Source organism: Xiphophorus couchianus, chromosome 4 (genome assembly GCF_001444195.1).
Source record: "Xiphophorus couchianus chromosome 4, X_couchianus-1.0, whole genome shotgun sequence".
Taxonomy (NCBI): Eukaryota; Metazoa; Chordata; class Actinopteri; order Cyprinodontiformes; family Poeciliidae; genus Xiphophorus; species Xiphophorus couchianus.
The window spans coordinates 25222764-25248499 of NC_040231.1; the positions used below are offsets into that span (position 1 = coordinate 25222764).

The 25736-nt window shown below is 38.3% G+C and overlaps 1 protein-coding gene across 1 annotated transcript in view; it reads left to right on the forward strand.

Annotated features, from left to right (window-relative positions):
• map2k5 (mitogen-activated protein kinase kinase 5) overlaps nucleotides 1-25736 on the forward strand; it is a 57703-nt gene extending 31967 nt beyond the window's left edge. The window contains exons 18-22 of the mRNA XM_028015137.1: nucleotides 1693-1719; nucleotides 2054-2086; nucleotides 7995-8056; nucleotides 9035-9080; nucleotides 24037-25736. Of these exons, the coding sequence (XP_027870938.1) occupies nucleotides 1693-1719; nucleotides 2054-2086; nucleotides 7995-8056; nucleotides 9035-9080; nucleotides 24037-24138 (270 nt within the window). The 3' untranslated portion in view covers nucleotides 24139-25736. The remainder of the gene's footprint in view (nucleotides 1-1692; nucleotides 1720-2053; nucleotides 2087-7994; nucleotides 8057-9034; nucleotides 9081-24036) is intronic.

Sequence of the window (25736 nt, forward strand, 5' to 3'; positions counted from 1 at the left end):
TATGTTTGCTGCTGTCCTAAAGATATGCAAGTATTGGTTTCATGGTAATGGAAGTAGTAGTTCAGGGTTGTTGTCTAATGTTTATGCAACAGCTACCTTGTTATTGTCTCTCGTTATGATCTCATTACAATGTCAAAACATGCACACTTTTAAACATGATAAAAAATTATATATACTGTATATATATATATAAAGTATTTAGAGAAAGGAACTTGCAATCTGATATATTTTATGAAGTTATATTGAGCAGGCGAAAAAAAAAAAAAGTTATGCATTTGAATATTGATTTTGTGACTTCTGGTTTCACGCTGAGCTCTCTGCGATATTTCCAAGAAAGCGAAAAGCTGATGTTTTCCGCAGAGGCATTCATCATGTTGTGTCACAAACACACACATACACAGAAGTAAATACATCCTCATACACAGCGCTGTCTTCTTGGATGTGACATTATAGAGAAGAAAGTCAGAAGATCTCTTTTTTCCCCCAGTTTGATTGTCATATCAGGCATTGTTTACCCTCAGGATGAACATTCACCTAATGACTTATATAAACACACAAACATATGGAATTCTTCTTTTTGAAATGTAGCCATGCTTCTATGTAGAAGTACAATAGGTCCTCAATTGTGTTTTAAATAAGTTAGCCTCCCTCTATCCAATTTCAAGCCCTGGAGCAGCTCGCAATTCTGTTTTAGTAATTATTTCAGAACAAATTAGTTTTCCATAGTTGCTTTTAATGTGTCTGAATCAGGCAAAACTGGATATAGAGGCAGTTTAGGAGTCTCTGGGTATTTACAGAGTGCGAAAACCTGTATTTAATTGAGTGAATCAATAAGTGCTCTAATGCACTGTCAAAAAACGTGGAGAAATGAGCAATCTGTTCAGCTGAGCCCAGGTTTTAAGCCTTGTATCATTTATTCTGAGTGATGAATGTATAAATTTAAGGTTTTTAGAAATGAAAACAAGTTGTTGTAGTGAATTCATCCCTGGAGGGGTTTTGAATGGGAAGACTTAATGCTTTGCTTAGCGCCACTGCCGTTTCATGCATTTTAAGTTAAAATGGCATGTCTACATTTTCCAAATCAAAAGCCCTTTTTCTACTTCATACATTTTTAAGAACATTATGCTTTTTTTTTCCCATCATAGCTGTGAGTGCGTGTTTTTTTTTTTGTTTTTTTTTACCAACGTCTTTCCAGAACTAGCCTAAATCTTTTACAGGATATTCTTTTCCTCACTTTTAAGGATCTTCTCCCGTATCTCCTCACATTTCTTCCCCGTACAAGCAATACCTCCTACCCTTTAGTAGTCACTTAAAACGCACCATTATACCTGTAAAGCAGACATTCAGCGTGGCCCATTGTAAATCTCCTCCAACGCTGTTTTACAGTTATTCTACATCCCAGCACATCTAGATAACCTGGAGGGCAGGAATAAAGAAATGCTCAGAAAATTAGCATTAGTGGATCTTTTACCCCCATTCCCCACAAATGAGAGCCAGACCATTAACATTTGTGTGTTTTCATTATGTAAATGGTGTTAGTACGTACTCACAAATTGCCAACAGGAAAGCAATAATTTTCTCCTAGTGATCATAATGTTTCCAAGTGCATCGTCTTGATTATGACACACTAATTACATATTGCCTCATCTCTTTTTTTTTTTTTTTTTTTCCTTCTTCTGTCTTGCCCTACAGATTCAGAAAAACCAAGGATCTTTAATGGTAAGTTTTATTGCTATGGAATAGGATGCAAGACGCCAGAGGTCTCCTCCTCTGCATATAGTCTGTCACTCTTGGTTGACTCTCTCATTTAAAAAAAAAAAAAAGCTCACTCAGATTGGATTTTTGCAGCAAATTATTAGATTATGCCTAAACTGCTGGTATTACATTAGTTGCTATAATGGAATAATAAAAACCCTGCTTTGCCTGAGCTTGCTGCATGTGATTAATCTTAGTACTTTTTTTTTTTATCACACAACTGATTTCCCTTATTACCAAGAAATTCCATGTAGGCTAACGTTTCTCCCCCCCGACTCCTTCTGCTTCTCCTCGTCAGCCTCTCCAGTTACTGCAATGCATCGTTGATGAGGTGAGTCGCCGTCTTATGTGCTTCTGCATCTAAAGTCGGTCCTAATGGCCCGGAAAGCTTATATTTTGTTTCCTAATGAAGCAAACCACTCAGGCGGCTTTGCTCCCTATTCACTCAACCCTTCACCCTATGCAACAGCCTCCGGCAACAGACGTATGCACATTACTGTAGTAGAGGCTGGACTCGTCACGAGTGACAGCCGCACAAAAACACAGTTCTGAATTCTGTGGATTACGAGAGCCAGAATTATGTCGAAGCGGGATTTTTTTTTCCTACCTGTTATGTAAAACGGTAATGGCTATCTGAGAGGTTGAGGTTGCATCCTTGTTTCTGAGAAAACATGTTGGAAATCAGGAGTACATGGGAATGTAAGACTAAGCAAAATCGTAAATAAAAAATGTTGCCATTTTGAAAGAAGAAATTATGTTTTGCGTAGCCAATTCTAGTCTTCCTTTTAAAAAGACATCACACGACAGGGGTGTGTGACACAAGATCAGGCGTTGAAATGTATCCAGAGCTGGGAAATGTTTTCAGTCCCGTTTGTCCAACTATATTCGTTAGTTTATCCATCCATCGAATTTTCCTTCTTTCCTTTTTTTTTCCCATGTTGATCCAGTAAATGAATTGTGAACTTTTGTGTTTGATTATAAACTCTTCAGTTGAATTTGGATATGGAAACGTGTAGAAATCCTAACAATTGTTGTACCAGCTACTCATCCTCTTCAGAATAGGCTTCTGTTACCAATTAAATCTAAAATGTCACTCCTTTTGTGAAAAACAGTTTATTAGATTCAGTATAAACCAGACTAACATGCAGGGTAAACCCACCTAAGCATGTTTGTTTTTTGATTTATTGCCATGCCGTCGTCCTCATGAATACTGTATGTGAGCGCACACTGCCCCTCATCAGAACCAGCAATCACATTTTCTTCATTTTTTTTGCTTTTTGCTGACATTCACTAATAGCCAAAATGCCTCAACAACAACAGCCACCCACTGCCCCCATCACCAGCCATATTGCACATTAAACATACAGTGTCACTTGTCCTTAACTGCCTATGGATTGCCCGTAATTAATAATTAAATGCTTTTGGTTGTAATGGATTGACCTGGGCTGAACTGTTCATTAGTCAGCTAGACGTAGCGATCACTCAAACTATTTTTCCCGTGCCCTTTGCTGTCTCCCCTTGAAGGGAGAGAAAGCGCTGTGTTGTCCCTGCCGGAGCAGCAGAGCCTTACTGTCCCTGCTAATTTGGTGCCTTCAAGGAGGAGACAATAGGATAAGCTCTGTCTGGAAAGATGGAAGTCACTCTGAGAGAATGTGTATCCTGACTAATTAACTATTTAGCTGAAGTACATGGGTAATCGTTGAGGCACAACTGGTGTGCGGATACTGGGAGAGCCTACTGCGTTTATTTGTGTGTTGAATATTAAGTAAAAAATCTAACAAATTTGGACATTTGACATTTGCTCTCAAAGCAAGCAGATAAGCAGGGAAAAAAAATCTGTTTTAACTCATTTATTGTTGGGTAAATGAAAAGGAAATTTTCTGGTGAAGGAATACCAAGAGCTAAAATTTACAGTATCAGTGTAAAGATATGCTTTTTGCTGAATGAGGTAGTCATTAATTATAATTAAAGCTAAAGTTCAAGCTTTTCAGATATGTTTAATTTCATGTTTTAAAATTCTTTGCAGGCTTAGATATAAAAGATTTGCTGGGAGTTAAAAGAAATCCTGTTTTGATTATGCATTTTACCTTAAAATGTGTCAATCGTAAAACTAAAACTTGCTTTTGTGCTTAGTAAAAGTTCAACAAAGATCAGGGACAAAAGCTTTGAAATTTAAATAGGTTTTTATTTTTGTAATGCCTTAATTTTCTACTGAATTTATAATACTACCTCCGTCAAGCAGTCCGCAGCACGTTTTTCTTTTGTACTTATTGTTTGTTACTTTTAATGGCTGAATTACAGGCAAAGAAAAATCGGAACCAGTGACTCAGACCTCAGAAGCTTTTATTGGCTGGTATGAAATGAACTGGGTGCAACGCTACCTTTGACTGAATTAGTGAAAGATAGAAACTTTTATAAAAACTCTTCATATTATTTCTATTACAAGAAATGCCTCTATATTTTTCAAGAAACACTCAATGATATTAGAATCATCATATTTTTATTATTTCTCTCAATAGAATGAGTCAGAGATGTCAATGTTTTATCTAAAATTTTCTTATAAGAATAATAGTGCGGAAAATGTTTTGTTTCAATTACATCTAAAATTTTATGAAGACGGAAACTTAGGGTGTTTTCACTCCTGATTGTCCAGTAGACTGTTCGATTGGGGACCAAAATTACAACAATTGTTACAGTTTTAGCTGGTCCGTTTTTTTTTCACACTGCATCGTGTTAAACGAACCAAACTCTTAAAAAAAAAAAAAAAAACAGTTCCCCTCCTTGCCGGTAGTGGCGCTGCATCAAGAACCAGTGAAAAAAATAACAAAAAAAAATCTGAAGACGACTGCTTTTGGAGTTCTGTCCAGTCCGCTTAGTGTTCTAACCAGAGTTCATTCAACCAAACCGAGACCCAGGTTTCAGGTGGACCAGAGTGTGATTTTGTTGATCTGAATCAGAGTTTGCACATTTACGCCTCCCGAAATAAATCAGACTTTCTAGACAATAGAACTAGTGTTTAATAAAATAGAAAAAACAGGGCTTTCGTGAATGCACCCTAACATTATCTGCGTGTAACGTTAAGGCCGCTACTCTGAATAGGAGTCGTGTGTGTTGGGGTGTGTGTGTGGGGGGGGGGGGGGGGGGGGGGTTCTTCCAACAGACTTTATTGTAATTTTGCTGCACTTTGTCCAACATTTTCTTGTATTAAACGCCTTGAAAAACACTGATAAAGATGGTAGACAGACCAGAGGAAAGCAAATATACTGTTATTACATAGCAAATAATTGCTGCTTTATTAACCTTTATGACACAGAGAATGGGGCTCGTTTAAGACCACATGTATGTTTAATTGACGTTAATTTAGTTACTCTTCACTTAGATTGTTTTAGTGTGTCCCTGAGAAAAACGCTCGCGCCGTTGAGCCAAGGTCTTAAATTGGAAGTGCTCTGCAGTCGTTCCCTCCATCTGTCCGCTGTCCTCTCTCATTAATTGGCCGGCTCTTCTCTGTTTGTTGAATAGCTAACTAATAAAGAACTCCCACTTTATTCTCACGCCTGTAATTACTGATCTAATTTTGCCTAATAATTGCTTCATGGCAATGACATGTATATTTACTCGTACACTCGTAGCACGCACGCGCGCCGTCTTACGGTGCAGCAAATTGACAAGCAGAGGAATAATTTAAACAGGCCAGTCACTTTCATCAGCCTGCTTGTCTTTTGTGCCATCGCCTGCTGCCACATCAAAGCTGCAGCAGTGTTGCGCTCAGCTGGAAACATGAATATATGCATAACGTGTTTGTGTCTATGAAAAAAAAAAAAAAGGTGCATTAAGGTGCATGCAGATATGTGAGGAGTGTGGACAGAGGTCTAATCTACACAAAGGATGCATTTACTTGCTTGGTCAACTCTTTGAACATACGCCGGGTTTAATTTTGAGTGTGCATGCAGACTGTAATGTCTGTCCGGGGTTTCACCACCTAAGCAGAGAACATACAGTCAGGCTTGTAGTGTGTGGTGCTCAAGGGCATTTCTTTGTGGGTGCAGGTTTGTGTATGTACTATGATATATTGTTCATCCAAGCGGCGACGCGACTGTGAAGTGCAGTGAGATTATGAGGGAGCCATTCCTTTGTTAATTTAAATGGGTTCATGCATCATGCTTTGCGGGAGGCTGCCGATCAGAGCATTAAGGAATGGCGAACACAGCCCAGAGGTGTTTTTACTGGCACAGCAGGGTTGTGCTTGTAAAGAGGTCTAATTTTTGGCATTTGAATAAATGCCTGGCTATGAATTCAAATATTAAGGTTTTGTGTGCAGGCGTGTGTGTGTGGTGGGGTGTGTGTGTGTATATACATATATAAATAATAAGTGTTTTTTGTGCAGATTTCTGGAATTAGGATCTACTAAATAATCCACCTACCAACTAACTTTTTCAGATGGTTCCTCTTAAATCAGATTTTTATCAGTTCCATTAAAGCCCACGTTACCTTCTGTTATGTTGCAGTGGTTCAAAATTGATTAGATCTTAAAAAATGAAGGAATACTAAGAAGACAAAACTTTGCTTCACTTCTTTTTCTCTGTTGGAATTGACTACAGTAGTTGCAAAAACAAGAAAAAGCCCTAGTTGGTTTATTTTACTGTTCTGCTGAGAGCACAAAACAAGAACAGAAGCAGAATAAATGGAACAAAATGAAGTAATGAGGTAAGCGATGGTTGCACAGATGGTTTGCATGACATGGTTCAGAGACCCAACGTTGACAAAGTACATGTCAAAAGATAGGCACAGGGTTCAGGTTGTGGACCTTTTCTCCCAGTTTTTGGTTGGTTTTAATTCAGACATGCAGTATAGAGCATTTTAGAGGTAAATAATATAACCAGAAACCCAATGTTATGTCTGCCAAGCTTTTATGGATTCATATATACTTTTTAAATGTGCTATTACTAGAGCACATTTTTGAAAAGTCAAGTTTATTTTTATATTTTGAGTGCATCCAATGTGTTTCATTTCTGCACAATCTTTTTCCAGTAATTTGACACAGGAATATATCCTACAAAGCTGGTTCCCATTCTGCATTTATCAATTGGGGAACAAAACGCTGCCATGTTTTAAAAGCAACAAAATATATATAGAAAAAAAAATTCATACATGAATACCTTTCCTTCAGAAATGTGGCCTTGATTTGAATGACCTGAAAACGTTCACAGCAGCTTTTGTCGTGTTGGTTTCTTTATCTGGTTTCATCTTTCTGTGCCATTTGGTGGGTTGCTTATATTTGAAACCTCAAAGCCTCTTCAGATTCTGATTCCTTTATTTCCTCTTCACCCAGCGCAGGACTGGGACCAGAAAATGGCCCTGACATTTGTGGCCATGCCGGCCCACCATGATTATCTATACAACATATGGAGGCACATAAAATACCACAGGATAGATGTTCACGTTTTGTGGATTGAAAGATTAAAACAAAGTGCAGCACCCTACGATTACAGGAGTAACCATGTCTAACAATGTCTTCTCCCAGAGACTTTCATATTGGTAGAGACGGCCACACTGTCACAATTACCATCTTTAAATGAAAGCGGATGTCAAAGAATTTTTTTTTTTCGGTTTTTATGAAGTATGCTGTTTATACAAATGCGCAATTCTGCCCACAAGGAAACCATGTTTAATTCAAAGCAATGTTTCCTTAATATTAGATGATGATAATAACTGTAAGCTGTAACACCTGGAGACAGGAACTTAATGGCAAACTAAAATAACATTAAGTTGGACATCAAGTTTACTCACAGTACACACACACAAGTTTGTATTTCTACCCATATTAGGACTTTGTATTGACTTCCATTTATTTTAGTAACTGCATTTATGCCTACCTCAGACATTTTTCCTAGGCCTAACCATTACCAGTACATGCCTAATTCGAAACCTAACCTAAACTAAGTTCACTCCTTAGACTCTCCTTAGGCCCAAAACCCAGGCCCCATATGAAGTTACACACATGGAAATGGTGTGTTTGAGGTGTTGCCTTTAAATACACCCACAGTTGTGCTGCAGCAGCTTACAAAGTCATGACATCATCATCATGTGAGCAAATTGTTTTAAAGGCGTATTGAGCTTGGTGTGTGTAAATTTCTGACCTAGCAAAAAATAAGAGTAAAATATTAAAAAAATACTTCTTTTTTTTCTGTCCTTAATTGAATTGTTGTTTTCTAAACAAATGGGCTTGTTTCCTCCTACAGGACCCTCCAGTTCTTCCCGTTGAACAGTTCAGTGAAAAGTTCGTTCACTTCATCACTCAGTGGTGAGTCAGACACGATGTCACTGGTGCCAATATTGTAAAATGATTTATACTTAAAACGCTTTCAACTGTTAACAATTTTTGGGTGATTTTATATTACATTTGTCTCGTTTTTGTGACCAACAAAAACACGACCAGCTCTGACTTCAGTGTGTCAGACTGAACAGTTCAAAATCTCGCAGGCCATATTTGTCGTGAACAGGCCAAATGATCCTGAATGAATTAAGGGTATTATAGTATTTAATGGCATTAAAGTGCATGTTCCTGTGTGTGTGGTTTCATTGTGTCGTAGTTGGCTTCAACCATAATATTTGGGGCTGCTAGCAATAGATTAAAAGCTGCCCCTTTGACAGTGACTGCTTTTCTAATGCATGAGGACAAAATCCAGTGTTTACCCTGTTTGCCTCTGATTCATTAGCCACTTGTATCCTTTACAGTTAGGCAAACATTTACATGCACTCCCAAACCACATGCATGCTCTGTGTATGAGTGTGTGTGCTCAGTGCTCACCAGCAGACCATGGCAACTGCTGTTTGTCCCCTGTGGCGGCTGTATTTGCTCACACAGGATACCTCTCTGCACAGGTGCTCCGTCCTGCTTTGGTGCAGCGTTTGTACTCTACTGTCTGACTATTCTTAGACGGTCATGGCCCTTTCATTATGATACATAAAGCAGTTTCACGACTAACTGCACACAGTCCCCCGTGTCGGTCGTTCTGACGGATCACAGTAAACACAATATGGAGGACGCGCACACACAAATTCTCTAATTATGTGGAATAAATTACCTGTGTTGTATGGCTATTCACTCTTTCTTTTTTCAGCGTCTGTGGCATGAAGGATTTCGTAGAAAGGCTCCTTTCATATATCAATTTATTAATGAAAATATGCATATATTAATGGAACAAAAACAGCTCTTTTGCACTTTGCAATACAGCGAATGATGACTGGAATCTCTCTGCTTGTGTCTCTCTTTTCTCAGCATGCGAAAGAACCCAAAGGAGAGACCCGCACCTAATAATCTCTTGGTAAGTTAAACCGAGGCTCCTATTAAACAGTCTTCTGAGGATATAAAAACATATTTTTCCTTTTGTTGTTGTTGTAAATGTGTACAGATGGTGTTAACATTCACGTGTTCTGGTGGAGTTTCAAGTAGTTTTATCTGTGTCTTCTGGAAACGCAGTTGTGTTTCTGGCAGTGATTGAGGTGTCTTGGGTCAAGGACCCACCATGTTGGCGGCAGCATGTTGAAACAACAGGAATGAACTTTTCGCTACCAAAGAAGGATTTTATATCGCAGAAAACCTTGAGGCAGGTTTGAGACCTCCTTCAAGAGTATTGCTTTCAATTTCACCACTTTAAAGGCCGTCTTAAGGGAACCACGCTTGGTTTTACGAGATTCACATCATTTCTTTGTTGAAAAACTTGGTTTCACAACCGTGTAAAATTTGATCAGTTGACATAAAGAAATTCAAATAAAAAATTAAAGCACTGTTAATGCATCTGGCAAGCATTGCGCCTAAACAAAAAGAAAGACAAGTCCTTTGTTGCTTTATCATCTTTTTAAAACCTATCAGTCAACTTTTATTCAGTAAAAGTTGACTGATGAAATGTAATGAAAACAAATTCATTCCAAGTTTACATCCAGTAGTTGGGTTTCTTTGCAGTATTTAATTTATAGTTTTTTGTTTCATTTCATTTAGGTAAATTGTTTTTTAGAAAAACCAAGTAAAAGTAAGAAACACATCAGTAAATGTTGTCCTTGAAATATTAGGGGAAAAAACAAATATAAAGAATTTCATTAACTCAAATTTTGGCAAGCAAGATGAGTTTTTTTTTGTTTTGTTTTTTGCTCAGAATAACTAAATAACTCATTTGTTTCTCTTAAAGTTTATACTTACTTTTAGCTTTAGGGTTCATTTAATTGGGAATGATTTAGGCAATAATCAGAACAGCACCAGATTATCTGAAAAAAAATAAATAAATCGACTTTGCCAAGTTGTAGCTATTTCTGTCTTGTCTGACAGCCAAGCCAACGCATCTCTGGCCCGGTGTGACCTTGACAGTTTTCTCACTTCTGGCATTAGCACACGAAACCAGACATTTACTCTAACGGGCTTTTAAGAGTTGCAACACAGTCAGGATTCTGCGTGAGGGAGCAATAACAGCGACTTGCGGGTCCACAGAGAAATGAGTGCTGAAGGTTGGCGTTTCCAGAACAGAGTGCTGCAAGGTGTAAATGCAGAGCCGCTAGCAGGTTGCATGTTCTCAGTCTCGCACCCGAAAGGAGGAGTAAAGTAAAATGTTGGTTGAACAGGGATTACAGATTTATTTGCTGCTTTAAATATCGATTTCCGTTCACGCAGAACTTTCCATAGGAAAATAAGTGTTACTTCTTCTTGGTCTCATAAATTTTAACCTCTTTACCATTTTTAAATTCATAAAGTGCACCAATTAGATATTAGGTTAGATATTGGATATTAGGAAGGTTGTTCCCTTCACACTGAACTCGGGATTGAAGATTTCTCAGCAGAACATTGCCCAAAGCGTCACTTTGACCCCACAGACTTGTCCTCATAGTTCATCCTTGAACTTTTTTGTCCCCTTTGTTTTGCCCTGGATAGTGTCTCTGATGCCCCACTTGTCCCCAAGCACAGGGTGTCCCCACTCTCTCCTTCTTCCATGTGCACAGTCACAGATTACTGGACCTGATAGCTGCTATCTTTGTCTTTCAGTAAGTTTATATATATATATATATTCCTTTTATAGTCACAGATTTTGTCCTTACAGCTTTCACATTCTTTGGGTCGGGTCAGTGCTGTTCTAATGCAGCTGTTTACGTCGTCGTTCCTGTCACTGTTTCTTTTTTTCTTCACATTCTCGTTGTAACACGCTCATCTGTGATCCCTGAGCTGTTTGTTGAATTTCCTCCATTTTTGACTCCATCTTCCCCTCCATCCTGCTCGTCTTCTCTTTACTCATATATTTCTTTCCTTCCTGTGGGCCTTTCATTTCTTTTCCTGCATGATGAACTGAGATACAAGGTCATGGATGCCTGCCTCTGTGTCACCACTGTGCTGATTGTCTTTCTCTCTCCTCGTCTTCATCGGCCCTTTCCTCCACACCTCTCATTCTACATCTCCATTCCTCCAGCCTCCTGAGTACATTAAAACTCTTTTCCTATTCTATCTGTATGTTAATGCACCGAGTCACCGCTCCTCTTCACTCCTGTGTCACACACAAAAAGTGCAACCATTTACTCTCTCATTTTTTGTTTTTTTTGTCTATAGAAAGTAATGTAGAAAATCACACAATAGCGCAGGGACTGAGCAAATAATGTTGGTTTACGACTGTATACACTCACCTTGCTGCTATTTGTTTATCATTAGCTTTCAGCTTGTGTTCTCTCTTATCAGTGGCATAGCTATTCTTTATGCTATTGTTGTTTCTGGGATTACGTCCCATTAGATGCTCTTTGACGAGACAAACCTTTGCATCCTGTTCACTTACTTTATCAATGTCCTAAATTAAGGCAGCTATTGAAAGGAGGTATATTTACTACACAACACAAATGTCTGAAAGAGCATTTACCTCAGCCAAGTCACACCCAGTTCAGGCCAATATTCCTGTGTGAGAACTTTCTAGAAAAATGTTGCCACCAACTATTATTTTCTTATCACAAAACTTGAAACATTTATTGGCAGTTTTATCCCTCATTTAGTTCATTCAGATACTCTTTGCATTTTTCCCGCTTACCATTTTCAAATGTTGCCCGACAAAGATCAGGCTTAGTTAGCCCTGTGCAGGTAAAATGTGTTTGGCAGTTTTCATGTAATGTATATATTGAAACAAAATAGTTTGTCTTCTTCTCATGATATAGAAGAAGTATTATTGTCTTTAAGACGTAGAATATCCTCACTTGAGAGCAACTGGAAAAATCTATTACTTCTTGGTCAACAACGTCCCTCCACAAGCCTGCATTTAGTCTCCATGGTAACCAGCCGCTGTACAATCTTACGGTTAGCAATAGTCATCACTGTTTCCATTGCAGTTTTAGGTTTTATCTTAGTTATACACTGCTGCAAAAGGATGTAGGGTTTGCAGTAGTCATCTGGACAGAAGGATCCCAGTTTCCACCACACTAATATGTCTAGCTGGATTCAAAGACGTTGCTATGGAGATATTCCAAAACATTGTAGCGAAGAGGATATTGCTTGATAAATATCTTGCTGCTAAAACTGAAGGATGCATGGCCTCTCCATGCATCCTGGAGAGCCCATGGAATCAGTTTTAAACATGTGGTAATCACACTAATATAATGACTAACAACACAGGAACAAGTGGGAAGCAACTATTTAAAGCAAGATTGTGAAAGAGTTGGTCTCTATAAAGGTGAACTAAGGGTTTACACACTATTTGGATGTCTAAATACCTGACTGGAGCCTGAGGGAAGGTTTAGACGAATTCACGAAATGGAAATGTGCCCCAGCAAAGGGAAACCTGGAGGTCAGGTACCAGAAAAACAGCCTCATCATATAACCAGACAGGGAGTACCTCTATTTTCGGACATTCATTATTTACTTTCTGGGTACCCGCTTCGGCTTCTGCTCCAGTTTCAGTCCGGTCTCTCAGCTTGGTCTCTCCTGGCTCACACAGCTGCTGTCTGCCCAGGGAGTTCACCCTGAGACTGGAAGGCTGTTGGATATTTTGTTGTTGCTCTCTTGGAAACCAGAACTGCAAACAATCCTCTCCCGGCAGCACGTTCTTTAAGTTCACAGTTAAGTTCTTTAAGTCTACTGTTTACTTGACTCATGACAGTAACATCTAACTCAATATTCAATAAATGCGCCACAAAGAGGGAAAAAAGCAAATGTAAGTTGCACTTGACTATAAGTTCTATGGCTAGCAAAATTATAAAAAAAAGTAGGACTTCTAGCATAGAAAATAGAGTAAGCTGAATAAAACAATGCAATCGAATTTCAACTATGTTGATCCACACTTTGAGTCCAGCTGAGCGGACAGAGATGTCCTTGCACTCTACTGACTTTGTGCTCACGAAAAATGCACAGTGTTTTTGCCACATCTACATTAGGTGGCATTAGGAAAAATAGCACTGTCATATCTGCCATTTTTCTCAGTGCTCTGGCTGTTTGCAGTCAAACACAAAACTTATTCTCTGTTTTGAAACCACACATCCTCTTTCCACTCCTCAAGAGGACCCTCACACACTAACAGTCTGAGCAAAGCTCCAACTTACACCACGTTGTTGATATCTAACAGACACGGATGTATTTTACCTGAAGGCTATTAAGTGTAGAAAAAGGAAATACAAAGTAAAAAGTTAAACTTTACATCACAAAATGCAACATTTCTTGCTTTAAATGATCCAGATAATGCTCCTACATACTGCTCTCAAAGCATGCGGCTTTCCTCACTCAGTCAGCTGGATGTCTGACCTGCAGCTGGTGACGCAGCGCGCCGTAAAAAGCATTTCATTTTCTCTCAGACAGCATCAAAAGTTAACTCTGACTCTATAAAACCAAACAAAATGACCACTTGAAGCCAAAGTTAAACTTTTATTTTTGTTGAGCAGGAGAACATTTAGGGCTGCACAGTGGCGCAGTTGGTAGCACTGTTGCCTTGCAGCAAGAAGGTCCTGGGTTCGATTCCCGGCCGGGGTCTTTCTGCATGGAGTTTGCATGTTCTCCCTGTGCATGCGTGGGTTCTCTCCGGGTACTCCGGCTTCCTCCCACAGTCCAAAAACATGACTGTAAGGTCAATTGGTTTCTCTAAATTCTCCCTAGGTGTGAGTGTGTGTGTGCATGGTTGTTTGTCCTGTATGTCTTTGTGTTGCCCTGCGACAGACTGGCGACCTGTCCAGGGTGTACCCCGCCTCTCGCCCGGAACGTAGCTGGAGATGGGCACCAGCGACCCTCCCGACCCCATTAGGGACAAGGGTGAACAGAAAATGGATGGATGGATGGAGAACATTTACGTGTGATTCAGCAGCTGATGAACTTGACTTTTCAGAGAAGTGAACTAATTGTCTGTGTCTTTAAGCCCATTGGAATATATTATTTTCTTATATGGCTCTTAATTTGTGCATCATATTAAGGAGGAAATTTACTAGGTTAGCTTAAATTTTGGAAAAAAGCTTGGCTCTTTTTTTCCTCCTGTTCGCCCGGGTCCCGAGCGGATGGCGTCACGGCTGGAAAGAAAATGGCGAGGCGCGATGACGTCACAGAGATACAGAGTTTAATCCAATAGAAAACACCGTATAAATTTAACAAGAAAACTTCAGAGTACAAAGAAGTACATTCTTTACCTGAGACAAAAGAATTAAAAGGAAAAGAACAAAGGCGCGCCTTTGGAGAAAGCTGATGCATAAAGCAAAACAGGGCAGCTGTCTGAATTCTTATTATTGAGCATTCCCTTTTCTAGTGAAGGCGTTTCTCTTTGTTAATATATGCAAATAGGGCGTACCCCTGTTTTTGACCAACCAAGAGCTACCTTGGAAAAACTTAAACCTTCCCCTGAGTTTTAATGACAAAAATCAAGAGTCATTTTAGTTGTTAAAGTTATAAGTTATTTTTCCAAAACCTATCTTGCTCCTCTGCAGTCAGCATCTCCAAAGATTTGAATCTTTGCCTTATCACAAACAATAATGAGATAGAAGTCTTTTCAACCTGTAAAACATAACATTCAAATCATTCTCTTTTGATTCCGATATTGTCATAGTTAGTACATTTTCAAATACATTCCATTTACTAGATTAGTCCTTCTAACTTGGGTAATATACTTTAATCTAACACACTATTGCTATCAATATTAAAAAGGTGTATCAGAAATTAAACCTAAGTGTTTCCAAGATTCCAAGGCTGTGATCAACTCCAGATGCAGCTCTGAGCCCCTGGGAAACCCCCGACCTCTGACCTGTGAGCCGGGGAAGATATTATTTATGGCCTACTAATTTAAAGCCTTTCAAGAGAATAGTGTTTTATGGCTGCTCTAAGTTACAGCCTTGCCAGGAGAATGTTTATCTCTGATCTTCTACCTTGCATCTGCTTGCCATTTGTCCAAATAGGAATGTTGATCTACTTAAACGCACATGGCATTAGATTAACTATATTAAACACACAAAAATAGCCATATTTCCTTAACAATCATAATATAAACATTAAACAATTCTGTAGGTCACTAGGTATCTGCTTGTGACCTATTATGTACGAGTGAGATTTTGGTTTCCTGCTATAACAAAAATAAATGGGGATAAAAAGACATTACTATGACGTCTGACCTGGTGGTTTAGATTTTCTTTAATAACTGCAACACAGTTATAAAACAGATAGTAATAGTTACTATTAGTAACTAGTATAGAGTTTCCTGTGGTGGTATAATCGCTAAAGTTGATGCATTTCACAATAAATTGTTCATTCATTTGAAAAGATCAACAGGAATATTAGATACACATGTGCACTTACATGTGAATTAGTCTGAAACTTTGCTGTTTAAACTCAGACCCACAACATCTGTTACTTCAAACTCCACTCAACTCAGTCAGTCAATAATCTTTCCAGGAATCCGGTAGTCTCAGTAGTTTGATTGGAATAAAAGTGTCTCGATCAACAAATTCCTAAAATGACTCCTTTTGTGAGTTTTTTAAGACTCACCAAAAGCACTTTGCTGTGATCCTATTGGAAGATATTTCTCAATGCTTCTTTCCAAGAATTAATATAACGAACCTTTCTACAGCTTGTGATTTTCACAGCATCGTTTCTGCGCCCCGTTTCTCTCTCTTTCCTCTTGGTCCCTTGGTCCTCCGCGACAACCTTCTCCTTTTAGCGCCCTTGTAAACACAGCCCTCCCATCCTGCTTGTCTATTCTCCACCGTCCATGTGTACGCTGGCAGATGCACTCAAATTTCTTAGGCCCAGAGACCAGATGAGCCCCTCGGTTTTTCACAAAAGAACCCCCTCTTTTCTCGTACTCGCCTCCAGCTTGATTTTTACTTGCACAAACACACACATTATTGGGGAAAAATGGAGCCATTGAGCTTTATTTTGTCCATAGCACATTGAGATCTCATGCACATTTTTTTTTTAGATCTTTTCGATCTGATGCATGTTGTAACTTTACTTTATAGTCTTTTAATATTAATGCTGTGACCTGAAACAAAATTTTTTTTTGTCTTCAAAGCAATAACTGAATGATAAATCTGATTTTACAGTTTGTTTCCAAGAATTTATTGTCTTAGGGGGGGGATTTCTATCATGATTTATAGTTTTTAAAAAAGTAGTTTTAAAGTTGTAAGCTTTTCTCTCTCTAAAAAAAACGACGTCTTAATGTTGACATCAATACATGTGCGAAAAGTCTTTTTTTTTTCACATGCATGCTTTTATATCATTGCACCTCCTGTGTCCAACCACTGGTGTCGTCTCCCTTCTAATCTTTTCTGTCAGCGCCTTCCCTGATGCATGTTTTCACATTTCACCCCTGGGTTTTCATTGATGTAAACCCCATTGACACTTTGGGTTTTTCTGTTGTTGTCAGTTTTTGTATAAAAAGCAGATTTAAAACCACCGTAAAACTTATCTTATCATAAAGATCAAACCTAAAAAGCAGTTTGACAATTATTGCTAGTGTATAATAAACAATGTTGCTACATTTGTGTAGTAGTTTGAAGTTGAGATAATATAAAAATGATTGACAATTGCACAGAAAGTAACAGTATTTTAAAATACAACTGACAAAAACAGAAAAGCTTAAAGCACTGAGGCAGTAACCCAGAATGATCCAATCATTTCTGAAAGTGTGTGATGTAATGCAGTCAGTTGCTGCAGTGTCAAAAGGGCAGCACACATTGGTGGGGGTCCATCTCGAAAAATGGCTTCTTATAAATTATAATCTTATAAATTTGAACCATGTAAACCCACATTAGTAGCCTTTTGGTGGTGCATGCCACTTTTGAGTACAAAATTTCTCTTGCACCATCTGATTTTCAAATGACATCTCTTCAAAAAACGAAAAAGCATATAGGACAGTAGACTAGGGATTTGTGCTTCAGCACTTATGACTTCCTTTGAGTGTCCTATTCAAAGGGTGAGACGGATGCACTGTGGAGTTGCTAAGGTACATACATTGATCAAAACAAGAAGTAAAGATCATCAGAGATTCGCCCCTGAGACTCTTTTTCTAGCACTTTGAGTTTGCAAGAGACTACTGTAAAGTTGTTGTTCAATTAATCCCACATTAAATTCAGTGGCATAAAGATATAATCTATCCACTGCACCACAAATCCATTCAGTCAGATTCAAGGATTCATAAAGTGCTTGTTGTCAAATGGTTGACAACCAAGGAATCCAGCAGATACCATCTAACACCCAAGTTCCCCATCTACTGTAATTACAGGGTCCTTAGTTAAACCCACCATTCCTGTACTTTTTATTGGACTCTTCTCTAGTTTGTGAATCATCAAACTTTGTTTGAGCTGTTGTTTAGGCTGGTCTTCCATATCAGCATTTTTATAACAGTCCATGAGTCCACCACTTGAGGAGTGCAAGTGGTGCTAGAAGACCACCAAGTTAGAACGTGGAGGCAGGTTTTTTTTCTATTTATATTGCTAAATGTTACGCCCACCACTAAAATGCGCCTGAAATAAGAACTTCTAAGGTCAAACTTCTAAGGTAACTGTGCGAGTTGTCTACAAGGAATCCAATTCCTCTCTAGATTCTTCTGTGACAAATTGTGTTGCTGCGACATTCACTGTTTCAAATCAGAGCTCCTGAGAGCACTGTGCTCCTTAAGCGAGGGCATAAAAGATTAATTCTTCACGTCCAAATTCTCTCGAGACATCCGGCGCGCAAAGGTAGACCTGCGACGTAACGTTGGACAGAGACGGAGCTGCGTATTGGGGAAAAGGGGTGTGTGGACATTAGATGCACAGATTATCAGACGTTGAGGGTAAATGGCATTTTAAGACACCTCAGAAAAGTTTGGATACATCATAGGTTGGACACGCCTAATGCCGACAAGTTTCCAGTGGGATGTAACGATTCGCATGCAAATCCGTAAAGACCTAGTTATTCTATCTACCTCTTCACCTTTTTCTCCCTCTCACACACACACACTCGCCATGTTGTCTCCAACACCATTCTAATGAGGTGATGACCAGTCCCTTGTTATAATTGCCCCAAACTGCTTTTAATTTCATCTCGGCGTATTAATCATGCGCAGAGTTATTTAAAATCGCATAAATTAATCTTGGATTAAACAGACCCTTCAAAGGCTTCAAACAATTAAAGTGTTGGGTAGAATTTCCCCTGGGTTTGGGTCATTTCCTTCTGAGCAGAGCAGTTGCAGGTGATTATCCCGGTTTGATTTGGCAAGACGGTGATTAATGCAACTTTTAAATGAGTCCTTCTCCCATCTCACCTCTGACCCTGCTTTAATACGGCGGAAAGTCCAACACCTTGAATGACCTGATCCAACGAGTAGTTATTCACTCTGCATTCATAACTCCTCTAATAAAGGTTTCAAACTTAATTTAAGGTGCAGGTAATTTAATTATTACATGATCATGTGTGGAGGCGGGAGAGGAAAGATGAGGAGGCTTTTGTTTTTATAGTCCAAGCCTATTTACCCAATGAGGATTAAAAAATTGTTTTAAAAGCATACCTAAAAATAATAGAAAAAAAACAAGAGATAAAATATTTTTCTTAAAGTTTCTACTTCCTTTTCAGTAAGCGGTAGATTAAGGCTTCTTGGACGATTTACATTTTTAAGCCTCCTTTTTTTTAACATTAACCAAAAACAATTGAGGGCCACAAACTGAATTTGACTAAAAACATGAATAAAAATTGAAATAAACATAATAAAAGAGTAAATGAATAGACTTAATAATTATATAATCGATAACACTTTGATTGAGATTTAAATAACTCTTAAAATCCTAAACTGTTTTAGTAATTGAATATTGCATAGTTCATTTGTGCCAAGAAATACTCTGAATGGTGGCCTCTCTCATCAGCATGTTACTCATTTGAAACATCACAGATAATTTATTTAATATTTTCATTAGATTTTAAGCTCAAATTTTATTTTCAACTTTTATATTGTACGGATTGTCAGATTTTAGATTTTTATCCTTTCTACCCATTTACTGTGAGGATTTAAAACAATACGACGCTCCATCCCAAGACTAAGACGGCCCCTCTTTTGTGACCAAAGCAACTCAACATTAATTCCCTGAATTTGTTCTTGAAATCATTTCAAGATTCTTAGTTGATTTGTCAAGTTCTTATTCTGAAATCAACTCAACTTCCTTAAATTCCTGTGGTTTTGTCTATAGCTCCTATAGAGCTATTTTTAAATGAGACTTGTACTAACTATTTGGGAAATTTTATTTTTTTTAAAGGAAATGTGAATTGAATGTGTTCAGGAATAAATAGTTTGTCTTTCAAAGATGTAGCAAAGTGGATGATTTTTGTTTTTCATACAAACAAGGATATAGTCTTCATATTCCAATCATTAATTTTCATGCAGGGATTAAGGCTGAAAGTTTTTTTTTAATTGCATCTGGATCTACCAGATTATATTTATACAGTATTTTTCCAGTCTGTCTTATTAATCAAAGGGTTTATTAACATATGGACTTAGACATGCATTTATGATGTGCTTCTCATTGTACATACAACACGTTTTGTTTTTTAGATTTGCCGCTGTTCAGAGTTTGACCACATCGAATCCTTTGGTCAAACCAGCGAATTTCCCCACCTCCCAAGCTTCACCCACCTCATTATGGTGTGCATGTTGCATATGCACTGGTGCATTTTGACTGCCACCTTCATCCAGGCCAGACTCCAGCAGATTCCTCCGGCATGTCGGGGTTAATTTCTGGAGCAGAGGTTCCAGAGATTGATTTAAAACAAGAGAAAAGGAAAACGTCACTTAGGCCTTCCTCTTTATTCTTATATCACTTGTTCAGTGCAGAGACAAAAAAGAAAGATTGATGAGATGGATGTCCAGCTCTTAGAGGGGCACCCAGGAGCGTCCGCTGTGTGTGCGGAAGTGTGTGTCTCTCCCTGACACACATGCTCGCACTGATATGACAGTAATTAACCTCAGACTGTGTTAACCCTAGCTGCCCATTAGAAGGGCAAAAGGATTGATGGGGCTTGCGCCAGTCCTTTACAGTCCGTACACTTTGTTCACAGTCGGAGCACTCTGAAGTATGCAACCGTTTCCTCTACTGTGGTGAGTTAAAATGTTAACTGTGAGTAAGAGACCCTGATGAGCAAGCAAGCAGCAACAGTGTTCACCCTGAATTTGATTTTAGAGAATTTTCATGCCCACATATTTTCCTGTGTAGCCAGGAATAGACCAAAAGACCCCTGAGAGGGAGGAAGTGGAGCATCACCACCAGTGTGTCCTACTTCTTTGCTAATTTTACATGGTGTGAACCTGTTTGTTTGTTGTTGAGAGGTGTTTAATGAGTCCTCAGTGTAAATCTGACAGCAAACCTGCAGCGGGATATAGAAAATGGCAAGCGGTTTATCCTTTAACTAAAACAGCTTTAAACAATAAGTTGACAGCAGAATATGTGGTGGAAGTTAGAATTGTGTCATTAGCAGCTTAATCTTCTAAACATTGAGGATCAGAGACATTTTACTTGTGTTCTTGCTTTTCATGTTTTCAATAAGCAACAATAAGTAGGGGATTGGTGATACCCAACCTACCTTTTACCATTTCCACCAACTTTGATTGGACCAAACCTCATTATTTAGGGTAACTTGGACCCTTTCCCATCCGTTTATCCCATGGCATTTAATTCATTCTCTGGGTTCATTTACATGACTCTCCTTCAAGAAACTGATAAATCATCAATTGTGACTTATTCCTCTTTTATATAGTAACTGTATCTGCTGTGTAACGCAGGTTTGTGTTGTGTATATGGGTATTAAACCTGCAGCAGATGTCAGCTCAGGTTATACTCTACGCTTGTTGAGGAAGTACAAAATTACTTCCTTATGTACCCGTAGAAGACTGAATCTACTTTAATGTGTTTGAAATGTATTTAGATTTTTTATGTTCCAGTATACTGGCAACAATTAATAAATGACACATAGCAGTTGTGGAAAATGATCAGTTTTGGCACAATGCTGTCCAAACACAGTTGGGAAACAGCCAAAAGTCGTCTTATTGCAAGTACATGATGTTGAAACTCGATTAGAACGTTGGATAATCTTTTTCTTTTTCTGAATATCAGAAGGAAATTGCTCAGGAATTTGTACTTTTGTTCTTGTGTTAAGATTAAAATGGAGTCATTTTCATGCTATCATTTTCCTTTTTGGCTTGCTGTGAAGAGCTGCAATGATAGTAAAATAAATTCATTAGTATTCAGCAAATTATAATGATAACACTGAATATAAAATGTTTTAAGCTGGTATTTTTTTTTATTTTTTTTTTATAGTGTTTAGGAATATCTAATTGATATTTAGCCTTTGTTTTAGCTTCATTGATCGTAGAAGACACTAGCTTTGGATATTTTCTTCCCACTAAGTACAACTGGGTTCTGTTTGCACTAGACTATTACTTATACATATCCTCATAAATGCTTAAAAAACAATTATCATGTTAACTGGTCTCCTCTCTGTCCCCTAAATATTCAGTGAGATACAGAGGACTGCTGCATATTCGCATATTTTTCTTTGAAACATAACTCCAAATTATTTGCAAAAGACTATTTATGGATTTTTCTGTAGAGCACAGCTAATATATTAAATAAAATGTGGCTTCGGAAGCTGACATACCCATCAATTCTACTTGACACGCTATTGGCTGGGGTTTGTGAAGCTGCCAATCCAGGAGTGTCATTTATTTTCCTTAACACTGATTGGCTGTTAGCTAGAGGGTGGAAATAAGGAAAACTGTAGATATTAGTTTCTGTGACAATCCTTAGGTGGTTCCAACTGTGCTTATCAATACACAATATGATATATTTGGTGTCTGAACTATTAAAACAAGTATTTATTTAAGTGTTTTTAGTGGGACTCTTAAGTATTTATAGATGTTTGTCTGTAGTCATTAACCCCCACTAATACTGGGGATCCACCATATTCTGCCTGATGTAAATGTGTAGATCCTTACTGTGCAAACAAGAAGTGAAGTGAAGAAACAGAGTTCTGATCACAAAGATCAATTGCAATCCTACTTGATTCAAGTCTGTCTCCAAATTCTGCCAAACACTTTAACTCATGACTTTGTTGCACAGCATCACTGAGACGTGTGCTCCGTCTAGACGAGACCAAACAGTAGTCTCTATCTTTTTTTTTTTTCTCTGATCGATCTCCTTGTTAGGATCTACACTGTGCACCACTGACGTGATCTCTTGTTGTTCTGGTCAGATGTTGTTGAAATCAGTGCTGACAAGTTCATTAAAGCTTCCTTGCTTATGTAATTGGACATTGAGACGTCTCAACGAAAATTCCCGGTCAGCCCTGAGTTGATTTGTTTCATTTACAACCTGCTCCCGTTTCATCCCTGACCTCCGGGTGACCTCTGCGACCCCCCGGCTTCTCTCTGGAAAGCCGTCGAGGGGGATTGGGTGACCGGGTTCGCTCCGACTGAGATATCACATGTGACATCTCTTTTTCCAGTCCTGCTGCAAGCGTACGCCGGCGCTGTTTAACAGCCTTTACGAGCTGTCAGTCGCCAGGTGGAACATATGCGTTTTGATTTGTTTGCTCCGCTAATGAAACGCAGTCAGAATTATTCTGAATTTCATTTTTAAAGCGTTTTTGTTTATTTCGTTTTTTATCATTTCTTTTTATTACACATCTCACTTTATATCCTGACACAGCTCAAGTAGGTCGTTAAACCCAGGATGTTCTCTGGGACGTCGTCACTTCAAATCTGTCGGGCATTAATATTTAACAGGTTTTATTGCTGTTCTTGTTTACTTTATTTGGATTTTATCAACATTTCGTGGTCCATATTTGGGGATAAGCACAAATCTCACAAATTCCAACACCCTTCTACATAAAGGCCTAATAACGTTTGCGACTCTGGTCCGTCTGTTCGATAATAAAAAATAATAATGTGGAGTTAAGTGAAAGAAACTTAATGGCTGTTAGACGTGTCTTTGTTTTTGTGAGGAAGCTCATTACCTTTGATTTTACAGCCAATCCTTAAGAGTTACTGTGGAGGTCATGCAATGATATGAGCAGATATTTAATGAAACTCGGGACTGTCATTTCAAAATAAAATTACACAAGTGTAACTTCCAAAGACTTGCACTGCAAAAACACACAATCTTACAAAGTCGTTTTGGTCTATTTTCTAGTGGAAATATCTTATTAGACTTGGAATAAGACAAAACTAACTTTTCAGCTAGATGTAGCAGCTTGTTTTAAGTAAATAATTCCTTAATATTGATGAAAAAGTACTAGTTCCACCGGCCGATTATTTCACTTATTTGAAAAATGTCTAAGTGAATTAATCTGCCAGTGGAACTAGTACTTTTTAATCAATATTAAGGAACTATTTACTTAAAACAACCTTCTATCTTGCTGTAAATTTACTTGTGAGTGAGTTTTGTCTTATTTCAAGAGTACTGAGATGTTTGCACTAGAAAATAAACCAAAATGACTTTTTTTAAGATTTTGAGTTTTGCATTGTTCAAGTAGAAAGTGAAATGTTTTTCTATCAAATGCCAATAGTAGTTTAGTTTATGTAAACAAAATTTGAATAAAAACCTTTATTTGGTGTCTAATAATTTCCTACCATTTAAAAACAATTTTAAAAAGTGTGAGTTTATATGGAAATATGATCAAATATTTAAAGGGTGGGGAAAAACTATTTTTTTTCTCTTATTTGGAAGATTTTAATTCCAAAGTTTTGGTCAACTCATGAAATTCTTGCATCTTTCCCAAAGACGTCTGTCAGTCCTTTCTAACCATTGTTTTCCTGCTTGTTTCTGCTTCTGCAGGACCATTCCTTTATAATCCAGTACAACGACGGGAATGCCGAGGTGGTGTCCATGTGGGTCTGTCGCTGTCTGGAGGAGAGGCGATCTCAGCAGGCTCAGTGACACGGCGGGCGTCCTTCCTGCTGTCCAGACGTTACTCACCGGGACATTTGACACCAAACCATGAGCACTTACAAAAGCCTTCAGGGCCAAGTACGTCCACATGCACTGCATTAATGACTGGGTAATAATTGTTACATACTTTATTTGAGAATCTGTTTATTTAAAAAGACTCGGCTGACGAAACACGGAGGAGCTCGTATCCCGGGACGCGTGTCCAGACTTTGTGCAGTCGGAGCTTCGCTGTCTCAATCTCCATCTTGTCTAGCAGATGCTCTCCCATGTTTGTTTTTTTTTATTACTATTATTATTATTCTTGGAGAATCCAGAAATCCTGAGAATTGACTCAAAGGATCAGAGACAGTAAACAGCTTCGCAAAAAGACCACGAGTGGCCGGCGGGGTCTCGCTTTGCTGAGCACGGCCTTCAAGTGAATGTCAAGGTTTCCTCCTGTGAGTAACTGCCCGTCTTCTGTGCCTGGTTTTCATGCGCTTTCATTTATTACCTCAGCAACTTTAAGTTGTCATTTGATATTTGCTAAAAAAAAATAAAGAAAGAAAGAAGGAGAGCTCCTATTTGTGCTTCTGGTCCAGAACAAATGTTTCTCTTTAAACCCAACGGAGAAAAAAAAAAAGAAAAGAAAAAGATACCAATGGATGTTTTTTTTGCCTCCGTGTGTTTTGTGACATTTTGTCGTCAGAGACCAAATCGCTCTCAGAGGTGTGTGTGCAGCACATTTGTTTGACTTGGTAATCAGCAAGCTCACCAGTTCTCCACGAACCAAGAAGAGGATCACGCGCTGCGTTCTGAGATGGAAGGACGTCTGCACATTTCTCACTCGACACCTTTTTCAATCCGCCTCCGAGGCACTGGCGTTCATCTGCCTCTGACTGTCATGGCCGCTCGTTTCAGAGACACATTTCGTCTCTGAAACCTTTGGAAGCCACAGACCAAGACAGGCATCAGTCTCATGATTTTAGTATTCAGAAGCAACGCTAATGTTCTATAATATAAGCTCAGAAGGGTAAAAAAAAAAAGAAAAGAAAACTCAACTGGACTTTATTTCAGTTAAGGCTAATTTAACCTCTGGTTTCCTCAATTTTTTTAAATCAAAGCACTGAAGTTATTGTTTGGGAGGAAGTAATTTACCAAGCAGGATCCTCTCACATGAGCTCCCAATTGTTTTAAGTCAACAGAATAAAACTCTATATATGTGTAGACTCTATGTTTTAAGGAACATCAGAGTATGATCCTGGTCATTTTCTGGTAACAGTTGGCAAAATTATTATCGCAAATTAAAACAGTCAGAAAATAAACAGTTTTTTGTGACGTGGTAATGAAAGCAACACCTCTTTGTGATTATTTTTAATCTGCCATGAAAGCGGCCTTTGTTTTTCTTACCTGTTCTGTCTGCTGACAATAAGCACCACCTTTCTACTCTTTTTAATGTTTTTTTTTCCCACATCAAAACCACAAAGCCTTAGAAAAGTATTGATTCAGCAGAATTATTAATGCTGTGATGTTACTGACAGCCTTTTTTGTCTAGTTGTTAATGTTGGCACATACTCCAGATATACTAAATAAAATGTATTTAAATTGTT